The 14,798-nt window shown below is 44.9% G+C and overlaps 1 protein-coding gene and 1 long non-coding RNA gene across 2 annotated transcripts in view; one reads left to right on the top strand and one right to left on the bottom strand.

Annotated features, from left to right (window-relative positions):
• PDE7A (phosphodiesterase 7A) overlaps positions 1-14,798 on the top strand; it is a 333,862-nt gene that overhangs the window by 196,250 nt on the left and 122,814 nt on the right. The window contains exons 5-6 of the mRNA XM_030215118.1: positions 1,039-1,106; positions 14,195-14,289. Coding sequence (XP_030070978.1) covers positions 1,039-1,106; positions 14,195-14,289 — 163 coding nt within the window. The remainder of the gene's footprint in view (positions 1-1,038; positions 1,107-14,194; positions 14,290-14,798) is intronic.
• LOC115477962 overlaps positions 1-14,798 on the bottom strand; it is a 91,613-nt gene that overhangs the window by 69,557 nt on the left and 7,258 nt on the right. The window lies entirely within an intron of this gene.

The following is a 14,798-nucleotide window of genomic DNA, read 5'->3' as shown; positions in this document are numbered from 1 at the left end:
AGAGGTCTATAAAATATGAGTGGAATGAAATGGGTAGACGTGAATCGCTTGTTTACTCTTTTCAAAAATAGGACTACGGGGTATGCAATGAAGCTACAAAGTAGTAAATTTAAAACGAATCGGTGAAAATGTTTCTTCACTCAATATGTAATTAGCTCTGGAATTACTTGCCAGTGAATGTAGTAAAAGCAATTAGCTTATCAGGTTTTAAAAAAGGTTTGGATGGCTTCCTAAAGGTAAAGTCCATGGATCATTATTAAAATGGGCTTGAGGAAAATCCACTGCTTATTTCTAAGATGCGTAGCATAAAATGTGTTGTACTTTTTTGGGGATCTTGCCAGGTGCTTGTGTTCTGGATGGGCACTGTTGGAAACAGGATGCTGTGCTTGATGGACCTTTGGTCTTTCTCAGTATGGCAATACTTATGTACTTATGTAATCTGTTTGGGATCTAGAATTCAACTCCACCCTCCTAGGCCCATTTTATTCTGGTCCAGGCTGCACTCTCACTCAGTTTGTATATAGTCTTAGATTGATCTGTCTTCTGTCCTCACCATTGTGAGACCCGATTGACTTACGGTTGTTTTTGGTGTGCCTGGTTTCTAGGGATTCCCTAGTTGTGACAATAGTGGCCTGCTTGTCCCCAGAGAAAGCGAAAATACTTACCTGTAGCAGGTATTCTCCAAGGACAGCAGGCCTTATATTCTCACAAACCCTTCTGCTTCCCCTTGGAATTGTCTCCTATTTTTATTTCTTATGGTTTAGCATTGTACTCCGGGAACCGTGCTTTCGCAGCAGAAGGGAATGCACTTGTACATGCACAGTGGAGTGTTGCTGGTGCTCCACAGAGCTCTTTTATGCTTGTTACAAGAACCAGACAGGGCACGCGGGTTGCGTTACCCAGTGGTGAGAACATAAGTTCTGTTGTCCTTGAAGAATATCTTCTACAGGTAAGTATCTTTGCTTTACAGGAAAAAAAAAGTAATTATATATTGGTGATCACTTCTGGTCCTTAGACATGTATTTTTATTTATTTTAGTGTATGCTGGAAAAAGTTGGCAACTGGAATTTTGATATCTTTTTGTTTGATAGATTAACAAATGGTAAGTTCATGTCTACTTAAATCTTTCTCTTTTATATATGCTAAACTTAGTTCATTTAATCATTAAGGATTTTATTTGTTCATTTTTTACTGAGATATATTAACTGCCTTTATGAAAAGATTCACCCAAGGCAGTGTACAGCAGGGTACAGTTTTACATATTATGTTTCTGCTATGTCCAGCACTGGATAACTTTGAAGACATTCTAATATCCTTGAATAACATTATTTCAAAGATTGATTTATGGGCCCATAATAATTTCTTGAGGTTGAATACGTTAAAAACAAAGGTAATTTGTTGTTTTTTAAAATCTTTACCAAAGAAAGAGTTAAGTTACTTTCTGGGGAAATTTTAAAGATTGATGATAAGTCTAGAATTCTAGGAATTACTGTAGACAGGTTAAGACAGCTATGATCACGTCGTTCATTGCTGAGCTGTAACTCCCTATATTGTGGGGTTAATTAAATTACAGAAAAAAGTACAATTACTGCAAAATACATCTGTGAAGTTGATTTTTAAGTTAGGTAAGTTTGAGAAGGCATCTCCTTGTTGAAGAGGGTGCGTTGGCTTCCAGTAAAGTCAAGGATAGAATTTAAAATAGCATGTTCATTTTTTAAAATCTTAATATGGACTGAATTCTACAAGGCTTGTACACCGTCTAAATATACCTGAGTCACTTGTTTCTGTTTCCAGTAAGCAGTGATTGAAATGAAGCTATTTATCTGCAAAAATATTCTTCAAAAATATATGTTAGAAGATTCTTTTGTGTTTTGAGGAGTGAAAATATGGAAGCAGCTTCCCCTTCAGAGTAGGCAGATTGTCTTCTATTCTTTCAGGATAGCTTTAAAAACTTATTTATTCTCTAATACAACATATTCTCCGAGGACAAGCAGGCTGCTTGTTCTCACTGATGGGTTGACGTCCTCGGCAGCCCCTCCATCGGAAAGTTTACTAGCAAAGGCCTTTGCTAGTCCTCGCGCGCCCATGCGCACCGCGCATGCGCGGCCGTCTTCCCGCCCGAAACCGGCTCGAGCAGGCCAGTCTTCTTTCGTCCGCACTCGGTACGGTCGTGTTACGCCGTTCGTGCCCCAGAGAGTCGACCTCGCGCGTCCTTTTCGACGTGTTTTTGTCCTTTTTTCCTTGGAAAAAGTTCGGGAAGCGCTCCGGTAGTGTTCCGGAAGACCCTTTCGGGTTTTCTGCCCTTCCCGTATTTCTTAGTTTTTGCCCCGTAAGTTTTCTTTCGTTGTCGGGGTAGGCCTCTTTTGGCCTCGGTCGAGATTTTTCTCCCTCTAAATTTTGGTGCTTCAATTTTCGCCATTTCGGCTTTTGATTTCGCCGGCGTGATTTTTCCGCCCATGACATCGAAGCCTTCCAGCGGCTTCAAGAAGTGCACCCAGTGCGCCCGGGTAATCTCGCTCACTGATAGGCACTCTGCGTGTCTTCAGTGTCTAGGGGCCCAGCACCGCCCTCAGAACTGCAGTCTGTGTTCCCTGTTACAAAGGCGGACTCAGGTAGCGAGATTAGCCCAGTGGAACGTTTTGTTCTCGGGCTCTTCGTCGGCATCGGCACCGGAGGCATCGAGTGCATCGACGTCGTCAGCGTCCGGACCATCTTCCTTGGCTGCCGCTCCATCGACTGCATCGAGGCATCGGACCTCTGCATCGGCGCCGAGGCATCGGGCGACTGTATCGACGTCGGTGGTACCGAGACTTCGTCTGCTGATGTCGTCGGACGGAGGTGCATCGTCAGGAGTGCAGGTGAGGGCTGTCCATTCCCCTGCTGGTGGCGGTGAGCCTTCGGGTGGGTCTCCTCCTACCCTGAGGGCTCCTGCGGTACAGCCCCCCCCCCCCGGGATCGACCCTCTTCGGTCTCGGCCCCGAGGAAGCGACGGATGGATTCTACGTCCTCCTCGTCGGTGCCGGGGAGCTCCGGTGACATGCTTCGGAAGAAGTCGAAGAAGCATCGACACCGGTCTCCTCCCCATGTCGGCACCGAGAGCTCTGGGTCGCCGAGGGATTCGGCACCCAGCAGGCATCGGCACCGAGAGGACCGCTCACCCTCTGTTCAGGAGGTGTCGATGCGCTCCACTCTGGACAGCCCGGAACAGCCTCCTCGCCCGGAACAGGTTCTGACGTCGACGCCTGCATCGGCCTCTCAGCCTTTCTCTGCAGCTGCTCTAAACGAGAGCCTCCGGGCCGTTCTCCCAGAGATTCTGGGAGAGCTGTTGCGCCCTACCCCTCCGGTACCGGCGGTGCTTGCGCCTCCGATACCGTCGAGCGTGGCGCCGGCTGGCCCATCGCCCAGGTTGAGGTCCCCGACGTCGGTACCGCGTGCGGTGCCGACCGCGGCCACCTCCCAGGAAGGCTCCCCGACTACGTCGGCGGAGGGAGCTTCGCCGATGCGGGCGAGGGAGTCTACCTCTCGACGCCCCCACCGTGGACGGGGTTCCACCGAGTCGAGCAGGGCGAGGTTGCAGACACAGGTTCGGGAACTTGTGTCTGACACCGAGGGTGAGGCCTCGTGGGAGGAAGAGGAGGACCCCAGATATTTCTCTGACGAGGAGTCTGAGGGTCTTCCTTCTGATCCCACTCCCTCTCCTGAGAGACAGCTTTCTCCTCCCGAGAGTCTGTCTTTTGCTTCCTTTGTCCGGGAGATGTCTACGGCCATCCCCTTCCCGGTGGTTGTGGAGGACGAGCCCAGGGCTGAAATGTTTGAGCTCCTGGACTATCCTTCTCCACCTAAGGAAGCGTCCACTGTTCCCTTGCACCATGTCCTGAAAAAGACATTGCTTGCGAACTGGACCAAGCCACTAAGTAATCCCCACATTCCCAAGAAGATTGAGTCCCAGTACCGGATCCATGGGGACCCAGAGCTGATGCGCACTCAGTTGCCTCATGACTCTGGAGTTGTGGATCTGGCCCTAAAGAAGGCTAAGAGTTCTAGGGAGCATGCTTCGGCGCCCCCGGGCAAAGACCCTAGAACCTTAGACTCCTTTGGGAGGAAGGCCTACCATTCTTCTATGCTCGTGGCCAAGATCCAGTCTTACCAGCTCTACACGAGCATACACATGCGGAACAATGTGCGGCAGTTGGCGGGCTTGGTTGATGCTCTTCCCCCTGAGCAAGCCAAGCCTTTTCAGGAGGTGGTCAGGCAGCTGAAGGAGTGCAGAAAATTCCTGGCCAGAGGAGTTTATGACACTTTTGATGTTGCGTCCAGGGCCGCTGCTCAAGGTGTGGTGATGCGCAGGCTCTCATGGCTGCGTGCCGCCGACCTGGAAAATAGACTCCAGCAGCGGATTGCGGACTCGCCTTGCCGTGCGGACAACATTTTTGGAGAAAAAGTCGAGCAGGTGGTAGAGTCTCTCCACCAGCGGGACACCGCATTCGACAAGTTCTCCCGCCGGCAGCCTTCAGCCTCTACCTCTACAGGTAGAAGATTTTTCGGGGGAAGGAAGACTGGCCCCTATGCTTCTGGTAAGCGTAGGTACAATCCGACAGCCTGCGGCCCAGGCTAAGCCCCAGCGCGCTCGCTCTCGTCAGCAGCGTGCGCCTCAGCAAGGCCCCGCGGCTCCCCAGCAAAAGCAAGGGGCGAGCTTTTGACTGGCTCCAGCAGAGCATAGCCGACATCCAAGTGTCAGTGCCGGGCGACCTGCCGGTCGGGGGGAGGTTGAAAGCTTTTCACCAAAGGTGGCCTCTCATAACCTCCGATCAGTGGGTTCTCCAAATAGTCCGGCAGGGATACACCCTCAATTTGGCATCAAAACCTCCAAATTGTCCACCGGGGGCTCAGTCTTACAGCTTCCAACACAAGCAAGTACTTGTAGAGGAACTCTCCGCCCTTCTCAGCGCCAATGCGGTCGAGCCCGTGCCATCCGGGCAAGAAGGGCTGGGATTCTATTCCAGGTACTTCCTTGTGGAAAAGAAAACAGGGGGGATGCGTCCCATCTTAGACCTAAGGGCCCTGAACAAGTTTCTCGTAAAAGAAAAGTTCAGGATGCTTTCCCTGGGCACCCTTCTCCCCATGATTCAGCAAAACAATTGGCTATGCTCTCTGGACTTGAAGGATGCCTACACACACATCCCGATACTGCCAGCTCACAGACAGTATCTGCGATTTCAGTTGGGCACACGCCACTTCCAGTACTGTGTGCTACCCTTTGGGCTCGCCTCTGCGCCCAGGGTGTTCACAAAGTGCCTAGCTGTGGTAGCAGTGGCACTTCGCAGGCTGGGGGTGCACGTGTTCCCATATCTCGACGATTGGCTGGTGAAGAACACATCCGAGGCAGGAGCCCTGCAGTCCATGCAGATGACTATTCGCCTCCTGGAGCTACTGGGGTTTGTGATAAATTACCCAAAGTCCCATCTTCTCCCAGTGCAGAAACTCGAATTCATAGGAGCCCTGCTGGATTCTCGGACGGCTCGCGCCTATCTTCCAGAGGCGAGAGCCAACAACTTGTTGTCCCTCGTCTCGCGGGTGCGTGCGTCCCAGCAGATCACAGCTCGGCAGATGTTGAGATTGCTGGGCCACATGGCCTCCACAGTTCATGTGACTCCCATGGCCCGCCTTCACATGAGATCTGCTCAATGGACCCTAGCCTCCCAGTGGTATCAGGCCGCTGGGGGTCTAGAGGACGTGATCCACCTGTCCACGAGTTTTCTCGAATCCCTGTATTGGTGGACAATCTGGTCCAATTTGACTCTGGGACATCCCTTCCAAATTCCTCAGCCACAAAAAGTGCTGACCACGGATGCGTCTCTCCTGGGATGGGGAGCTCATGTCGATGGGCTTCACACCCAAGGAAGTTGGTCCCTCCAAGAACGCGATCTACAGATCAATCTTCTGGAGTTGCGAGCGATCTGGAACGCTCTGAAGGCTTTCAGAGATTGGCTGTCCCACCAAATTATCTAAATTCAGACAGACAACCAGGTTGCCATGTACTATGTCAACAAGCAGGGGGGCACCAGATCTCGCCCCCTGTGTCAGGAAGCCGTCAGCATGTGGCTCTGGGCTCGCCGTCAAGGCATGGTGCTCCAAGCCACATATCTGGCAGGCGTAAACAACAGTCTGGCCGACAGGCTGAGCAGGATTATGCAACCTCACGAGTGGTCGCTCAATTCCCGTGTAGTGCGGCAGATCTTCCAGGTGTGGGGCACCCCCTTGGTGGATCTCTTCGCATCTCGAGCCAACCACAAAGTCCCTCAGTTCTGTTCCAGGCTTCAGACCTCCGGCAGACTAGCATCGGATGCCTTCCTCCTGGATTGGGGGGAGGGCCTGCTGTATGCTTATCCTCCCATTCCTCTGGTGGGGAATACTTTGTTGAAACTCAAGCAAGACCGAGGTACCATGATTCTGATTGCTCCTTTTTGGCCGCGTCAGATCTGGTTCCCCCTTCTTCTGGAGTTATCCTCCGAAGAACCGTGGAGATTGGAATGTTTTCCGACCCTCATCACACAGGACGAGGGGGCGCTTCTGCATCCTAACCTCCAGTCTCTGGCTCTCACGGCCTGGATGTTGAAGGCGTAGACTTTGCCTCTTTGGGTCTGTCAGAGGGTGTCTCCCGCATCTTGCTTGCTTCCAGGAAAGACTCCACTAAGAGAAGTTACTTCTTCCATTGGAGGAGGTTTGCCGTCTGGTGTGACAGCAAGGCCCTAGATCCTCGCTCTTGTCCTACACAGACCCTGCTTGAATACCTTCTGCACTTGTCTGAGTCTGGTCTCAAGACCAACTCTGTAAGGGTTCACCTTAGTGCAATCAGTGCATACCATTACCGTGTGGAAGGTAAGCCGATCTCAGGACAGCCTTTAGTTGTTCGCTTCATGAGAGGTTTGCTTTTGTCAAAGCCCCCTGTCAAGCCTCCTACAGTGTCATGGGATCTCAATGTCGTTCTCACCCAGCTGATGAAACCTCCTTTTGAGCCACTGAATTCCTGCCATCTGAAGTACTTGACCTGGAAGGTCATTTTCTTGGTGGCAGTTACTTCAGCTCGTAGAGTCAGTGAGCTTCAGGCCCTGGTAGCCCAGGCCCCTTACACCAAATTTCATCACAACAGAGTAGTCCTCCGCACTCACCCTAAGTTCCTGCCAAAGGTCGTGTCGGAGTTCCATCTGAACCAGTCAATTGTCTTGCCAACATTCTTTCCCCGTCCTCATTCCTGCCCTGCTGACGTCAGCTGCACACATTGGACTGCAAGAGAGCATTGGCCTTCTACCTGGAGCGGACACAGCCCCACAGACAGTCCGCCCAATTGTTTGTTTCTTTTGATCCCAATAGGAGGGGAGTGGCTGTAGGGAAACACACCATATCCACTTGGCTAGCAGATTGCATTTCCTTCACTTATGCCCAGGCGGGGCTGGCTCTTGAGGGTCATGTCACGGCTCATAATGTTAGAGCCATGGCTGCGTCGGTAGCCCACTTGAAGTCAGCCTCCATTGAAGAAATTTGCAAAGCTGCGACGTGGTCATCTGTCCACACATTCACATCTCATTACTGCCTGCAGCAGGATACCCGACGCGACAGTCGGTTTGGGCAGTCAGTTCTTCAGAACCTGTTTGGGCTTTAGGATCCAACTCCACCCCCCGAGGGCCCTGTTTGTTCTGTTCCAGGCTGCACTCTCAGTTAGTTGGTAAATTTTTTAGGTCAATCTCAGTTATGTCCTCGCCGTTGCGAGGTCCAATTGACTATGGTTGTTGTTTTGAGTGAGCCTGGGGGCTAGGGATACCCCATCAGTGAGAACAAGCAGCCTGCTTGTCCTCGGAGAAAGCGAATGCTACATACCTGTAGAAGGTATTCTCCGAGGACAGCAGGCTGATTGTTCTCACAAACCCGCCCGCCTCCCCTTTGGAGTTGAGTCTTCCCTTGAAGTGTATTGTCTTGCTACATACTGGACTGGCCGGCTCGAGCCGGTTTCGGGCAGGAAGACGGCCGCGCATGCGCGGGTGCGCTATGGGGCGCGAGGACTAGCAAAGGCCTTTGCTAGTAAACTTTCCGATGGAGGGGCTGCCGAGGACGTCAACCCATCAGTGAGAACAATCAGCCTGCTGTCCTCGGAGAATACCTTCTACAGGTATGTAGCATTCGCTGTACCATTGACATTGGTACTTTCAAAAGAAAATTTTATATATGTTTAATTTTAGTGTTTTGAAGAAACTTGCTAAGAGCTGTGTAATTCTTCTCTAATTGGAGGACTTCTTGTGATGTAATCCACACTGAATCTAATTGGAATAATGTAGAATGTAAGACACTATATAAAATAAAGCTCACAATTTTGTTAACTGCATAACAATAGTAACATTACAAAATATAAGCATAAATACAATCAATGAAATAAACTTGGAGACAGACAAATTGGGTCCTAATAATAGGAATAATATGATGCAGTATAGTAAATATACAGAATAAAACAGCACAGGAGAACAATCATATAACAGAAATAACTGCTTTATAAAACAAATAAACCTTTAAATTCAGATTCCTTTAATATAGGGTCTACTCTAAAATATATCAATTGCTTTCCTGAAAAGATGCAAGCAATTCAAAAATTGAAACCTATATGGGAAGAAGTGCTTGGTTTTGGGGTATTTAATAAGAAGTGGTTTGCAATATTTGGAAGATTAGAACAAATAATTTATCACTGCCCAATTCTGGAAAATGCTTATAAGATTCCAATGGTATGGATCCCTGGAAAGGTTATTTTAAAATGGGAGAAATACGTGGAGGGAGATGATCCTGTTCATAAATGGTAGACATACCCGATCTTACATTTTTTAGTCCGAAATCATTTCATGGATTTATAAGATTACCTCCTGTATGCTACCCACAAACCTCTTCTACTCCTGATTCACAGTTTGGACATGCACAGGCCTAAAATTAACTGCCACTCAATTAAAATTAATAGCCTAGGAATTGTTGCAGAGAGAGAAAGGAGATCCTAAGGTCCTGTATAATTGCTAGTTGCATTACTCTGGTGCATGCTACTGGGGTGCCACATACCACCTAATAATGTCTCACATACTCCTTGAGGTATCACTCCTGTGCTCTAGTTCCACCATATCCCTGTCTCTGAAAAGGATCTGTTTGTATAGGGTCATTCCATGCCAAGCGGTCTAAAATTAAAAAATAAATTCCCACCATCATGTTCTCCTATTTTGTTCAAATTTTATCTGTTGTGCGAGTCAGGTGTTAAACAAAGTTTCCCAAAATTTGAGGTTTCTAACTGCAATAGTTGCAGATCTAGACCCCCTTTTCTGAAAGGTTGTCAGTCCATGAGTGCGCGACATTTATAAGAATGGCTAATGGTCGCGACTCATCGGAACATATTTGGACCAATATCAGACCGCAACAACTTTCATGCAAACAAAGATACGGACTTGAAATTTTGAACAAGCATTATGCTTGTGCTGGACATAATACTGCCAGATTTGCAACTAATCAGCATCTATAACCACCCTGCAGGATCTCTTCCAACGTTGGCACTGTCAGCGCAAATGGTAAAATGTATCAAAGCTCAAAGCCAATTATTAAAAAGAGTCTGCCTGAATCAGCTTGTGAACAGTATCATCTGAAAGAGAAAATTGTGCTCTACAACACTGATATGTTTTTTGTTTTGCAATGCCCACCATTAAGTAGCCATAGATAGTAATAAGATTTTGATGAATCTGCTCCCGTAGGCATTTAAAGTATTAAATAAGTCGTGCACTATTGACATAGGTGGGAGGAGGAAGGAGAGTCGATTAATATTGTAGGCAGCGTAAAGATTCACCGCGAGCTGGAGTGAAATCAGCTGCATAAGATATATGAGACTTCTCCTTAAGTTAAAAGAAGAATAAGTTAAATATAAGACTCCACAGTTCTTTCTCTGTACTAAAGCTCTACTTTTGTGTAATTATGAGTGTAAACAGTGACAGTAGAGTTCTAGCTGTTGGTTACTGACAGTGTTACTGACTATCCTAGAAATAAGCAGTGTATTTTCCTCAAGTCCATTTTAATAATGGCTTAGGGACTTTTATGGACTTTCAGGAAGCTATCTAAACCTTTTTTAAACCCTGCTAAGCTAACTGCTTTTACTACATTCTCTGGCAACGAATTCCAGAGTTTAATACATGTTGAGTGAAGAAATATTTTCTCCAGTCGTTTTAAGTTTACTGCTTTGTAGCTTCACGTCTACCTGTTCCGCTCCACTCATTATTTTATAGACCTCCTATCATATCTCCCTCAGTCGTCTTTTCTCCAAGCTGAAGAGCCCTATCCATTTCAGCCTTTCCTCATAGGGAAGCGTTCCATCCCCTTTATCATTTTTGTCGTCCTTCTCTGTACCCTTTTCTAATTCCACTATATCTTTTTTGACATGTGATGACCAGAAGTACACACAATATTCGATGGTTGCTGTCGCACTATGGAGCGATAATGCAAAGGCACTATAATGTCTTTATTTTTGTTTTCCATTCCTTTCTTAATAATACCTAACATTCTATTTGCTTCTTAGCCGCCGCTTTCACACTGAGCAGAGGGTTTCAACGTATCATGAGCGATGACGCCTCACTTTGCACTTGCTCACATTAAACATCATTTGCCATTTGGGTGCCCAGTCTCCCAGTCTTATAAGGTCCTCTTGTAATTTTTCACAATCCTCTTGCGATTTAAATGTTGTACTGTATAATCCCTCCCCTCCCATTCTATCATCTCCTCCTAGGGTGGAGTATACTCACCCCCTCCCTCCTGTAAAACTACTCAAGGTCCTCTTACAATATCTCAAAAGAATCTGTCATTTAATTTTAATTATCAAGTATGTCTGAGTTTGCCAATTTTGAAAAAATTAATTTTAATCGTATTCATCAATAAGTTATTCAACAATGTGCTTGTCCACACATATGCTATCTAACTTATCGATACAATGTCTTATTATTCATAAAATGTTCCACCTAACCTTAATCATCTTTTTACTCATAGAAATCAGTTGATTAATATTTGCACAAAATAATTATCAATTCTCTTAATTTATCATTGTTTTTCATAACATGTCTGTCAAGAGACCTTTCTATTTTTCAATCTTTAGTAATAATGGGCTCCTTTTACAAAGCTGCACTACTGATTTGCATGCACTGAATGCAAAGAAGCCCATGGGAATTGAATGGGCGGCGGCTTTGATTCATTGCGCTAGTAACCAGAGATGCTGCTTTGTAAAAGGAGCTCATGTTAATTATCTCAGTTGGTAATTAAAATAATAGACCCTTAAAATTATTTCTATTTGATTTTTTTAATATTCTTATTATTAACACAATCCAAGAAATACAGAAGTGCACATTACAATTATATTCCAGTTGCGCAGACACAATAGTCCACGTTTCAAAGAACAGAATAACTTTTTTTATACCTTTTCTCCCACCCCTGCCCCAACCACTCCCCTACTCCCCTCTTCAGGAATTTAGTACCCTGCTCCGAGCCACTGGAGTTAGCATGTCCCCAAAAGGTGCCCAAGTTTTACAAAATATATTTCCTTCTTTGCAGCTAAATCGGGGATACCTCTTCGCTCCAGAGAACATACATGAATCATTGTGGAGCGCCATTGAGCCACTGACGGGCACTCCGAGCCATGCCAATGTTGCAAAATCACCTTTTTCCCCATCAGAGTTGCCCTTTGGAGAAATGGTTTTTGTCCCGGCCTTGTTCGCCCTTGTGTCGTAAAATCACCAAACAATTGCTTTGGGGAAGTTATCCACCTGGCTCCCCACATGTTAGACACATGAATCGCCAAGGCTTTCCAAAACTTTTGAATTGCCGGACAGGTCCAAAACATGTCCCAAATGCGCATTCTCTTTTCCACGCTATTTCTATTTGATTTTTAAAACTAATTCAAACCCTTTCTTAATATCTTAATCAACTTTTCTAATCTATCAATTTAAGGTTCTAAATCTAATTGCAACATAACAACTTGTACAGGGACATTAACAACTGCTTTCTTCTGCTGGGTATGCCTCTTTCTATGCAGCCTAGCATCCTTCTGGCTTTGGCCATCCACCTAGTTACATTGTTTCACACCATAAGATTATCAGCACCATCATCCCAAGTCCTCTCTGATCCGAGCATCTCAACCTCTTGCTGTTTATCACATTCAGCTTCTTTGCATTTCTATACCTGAAATTCATCACTCTTGCATTTCTCCGCATTAAATTTTAGCTGCCAAACATTAGATCATTCTTCTAATTTATGTAGATCACGTCTGTTTAATCCTTCCAGGGTTTCCACTCTGTTGTAAATCTTTGTCATCTGCAAAAAAGGCAAACTTTTTTCTTTCTAACACTTTGGAATATTGCTCACAAAAATATTGAATGGCATTGGCCCCAGTACCTGTCCCTGAGTCACTCCAGTACTCTCTTTTCTGTCTACCAAGTGATTTACATTTACTACCACCCTTTCTCATCTCTGTCAACCAGTTTCTAATCCAGTTCACTTTTGATCTAGATTATTAGGGAAAAGCTGTAAGAAAGTTTCGGTGTCCTTGAATAAAAGAAAGCCACTGCTCAAGAAAAGCTTCATAGTATTTGCAAAAAATCACGTAAGGAAAACTGCACAAATGGGGTAGAAGTTTTTGTGTTCTGATAAAACCCAAAATGGTGCATGGAATGTGTGTCATAAAGCTAGCCCAGCACATCACCCTGCTAACACCTTTTCTACAAAAAAGCATGGTGTTGGCAGCATTGAATGGTAGAAATGCTTTGTAACAGGCGATACAGGAAAGCCTGTGAAGATTGAGGAAAAGATAGATGATGCAAAGACTATGAATCTACTAAGCACTCTCCCTTCTTTTTTCTAGCACCAAAGCTGTGGAATGATCTTCCACCTTTTATTTCATTTCGGAATTCTCTTACAGAATTTAAGCCCTATCTTAAAACCTTTATTTTTTTTCAGACTGTTAAATGGTGTTCCCCCCTCCCTGTTACTGAACGCAACTGAAGTACTTGTCCATCAGAGCAGTTTCCCAAGTGTCTCCTTCCTGCGACTCCTGTGAATGACTGCAAGTCTGTCCTTTGACCAATGGCATTCTTTTTCAACACTATATTTGCTGATTGTTTTTATTTTGTTTGTGAACTGCTTTGACCTGTGTGCCAGAAGACAAAAACCAATATAACAAATGCTTTTAATAAACATAAGCTTGTTCCAGTCTGCCGTAGACCTGGATTGAGAAGAGCATTCACCACAAGGCAGTGATCCTGTGTATAGAAAGCATAAGCAACAGTTTTATAGCTCAGAAAAAAATGAATATCCTTAAGTGGCCCAGTCAGTCAAAATCCAAAAGCTGAATCCAATAGAAGACAGTGGCAAAATTTGAAGACTGCAGTCCACATATAATTCTCTGCCATCTTGAAAGATCTTGAGCCTATTCTGCCATCATGACTTAGGGAAAAGTACACCAACCCACTGTTTAGGTAGATGCTTATCTTTAATGTCTAATAACTATTGGGGCAAAAAAGACTTCCATCAAACAGTGAAGTCTTTGGGTATGAAAATTTATGCAATCAAGATGTATTGGTTTCTTATTTAATTTTTGAATGTTTCTATGTGGTGTTCTTTGTGTGAAAATATAGAATATACTGTATAGATCAGTAAAAAAAAAGCACCTACTTTTAATTGCATTTTGAATTGTAATTTGGGGCCAGTAGAATATGTAAGGTTGGAAGACTTCTACAAGGCATTATAAATAATCAATGTTGTAACTGATTAGGAATTGTTGTTTGTAATCTGGAAATAAGTACGTACTTTACACTTGCAGAATTTCAACCAAAGGTAAGATTTTGCCAACAGAGTTGTCCCCATTCTCTATCCTCTCTTATGTCTTTTGGCAGCTAAATTTTCTCTATCGATGTCTCTTCCTTCCGATTTCCCCTTCTGCCATGGGGTCGTCCATTTACTGTGTGGTGTCTGACTTCTTTTTAGTCTCTTTCCCTTTCTCTCCTTTCTTGCTCTGGGTCTCCTATAGCAAAGCAAGGGCTTACAGAAATATTCATTTTTAGTACAGATAGTGTAGTGATATTGTGTACAGTACAACAGTTAATAGTATATATTAACTTATGTTTTCTGTATGCATTTTTGTTCTTAGGAACAGTTTAGTCAGCTTGACTTTCCACCTTTTAAATCAGCATGGGCTTATAGAACATTTCCACTTGGATATGGTCAAACTTCGTAGATTTTTAGGTAAGTATTAATTGTAGAAGTTATCTTAATTATAACAGATTAGCTATTCTGGCACCTTGAATGAAAAAAATGTATTATACAGGTATTCAAAACTGCTTCCAGAGTTCTAATGGTAAATTGTAATTCTGCATATGTAAACCAAGAATGCGTTTACAGGTTAATTTAACTGAACATTTTAAAACTGTAAGCTCATGAGTCCACTGAAAGGTTTGAAGCAGCTATGTTAGGAACAGTACTTAATTATCTAATTGTATCATTTATGGGGGTAATTTTGTAAAAGGATGCCTATATGAAAAGTTCAAAAAAGATGCATATTTGAGCCTATTTCCTAAAGATAACATATGAACCAATGTGCCTTTATAAAATAGGCACCCAGAAGTAGCACCAGTAGCATAAAAAATTTCTACCTGCAACAAAGATATACATTTGTGCATGTTTTTATGTATTTTTTTGAAAGCGCATGTGCACATCAGAGCTCGACTCAAACTGTGCCCTTGGGAATTCTCTGT

Source organism: Microcaecilia unicolor, chromosome 1, assembly GCF_901765095.1.
Source record: "Microcaecilia unicolor chromosome 1, aMicUni1.1, whole genome shotgun sequence".
NCBI lineage: Eukaryota > Metazoa > Chordata > Amphibia > Gymnophiona > Siphonopidae > Microcaecilia > Microcaecilia unicolor.
Note: the sequence above shows the minus strand (reverse complement) of the source record. Positions and strands in the feature narration are given on the sequence as shown.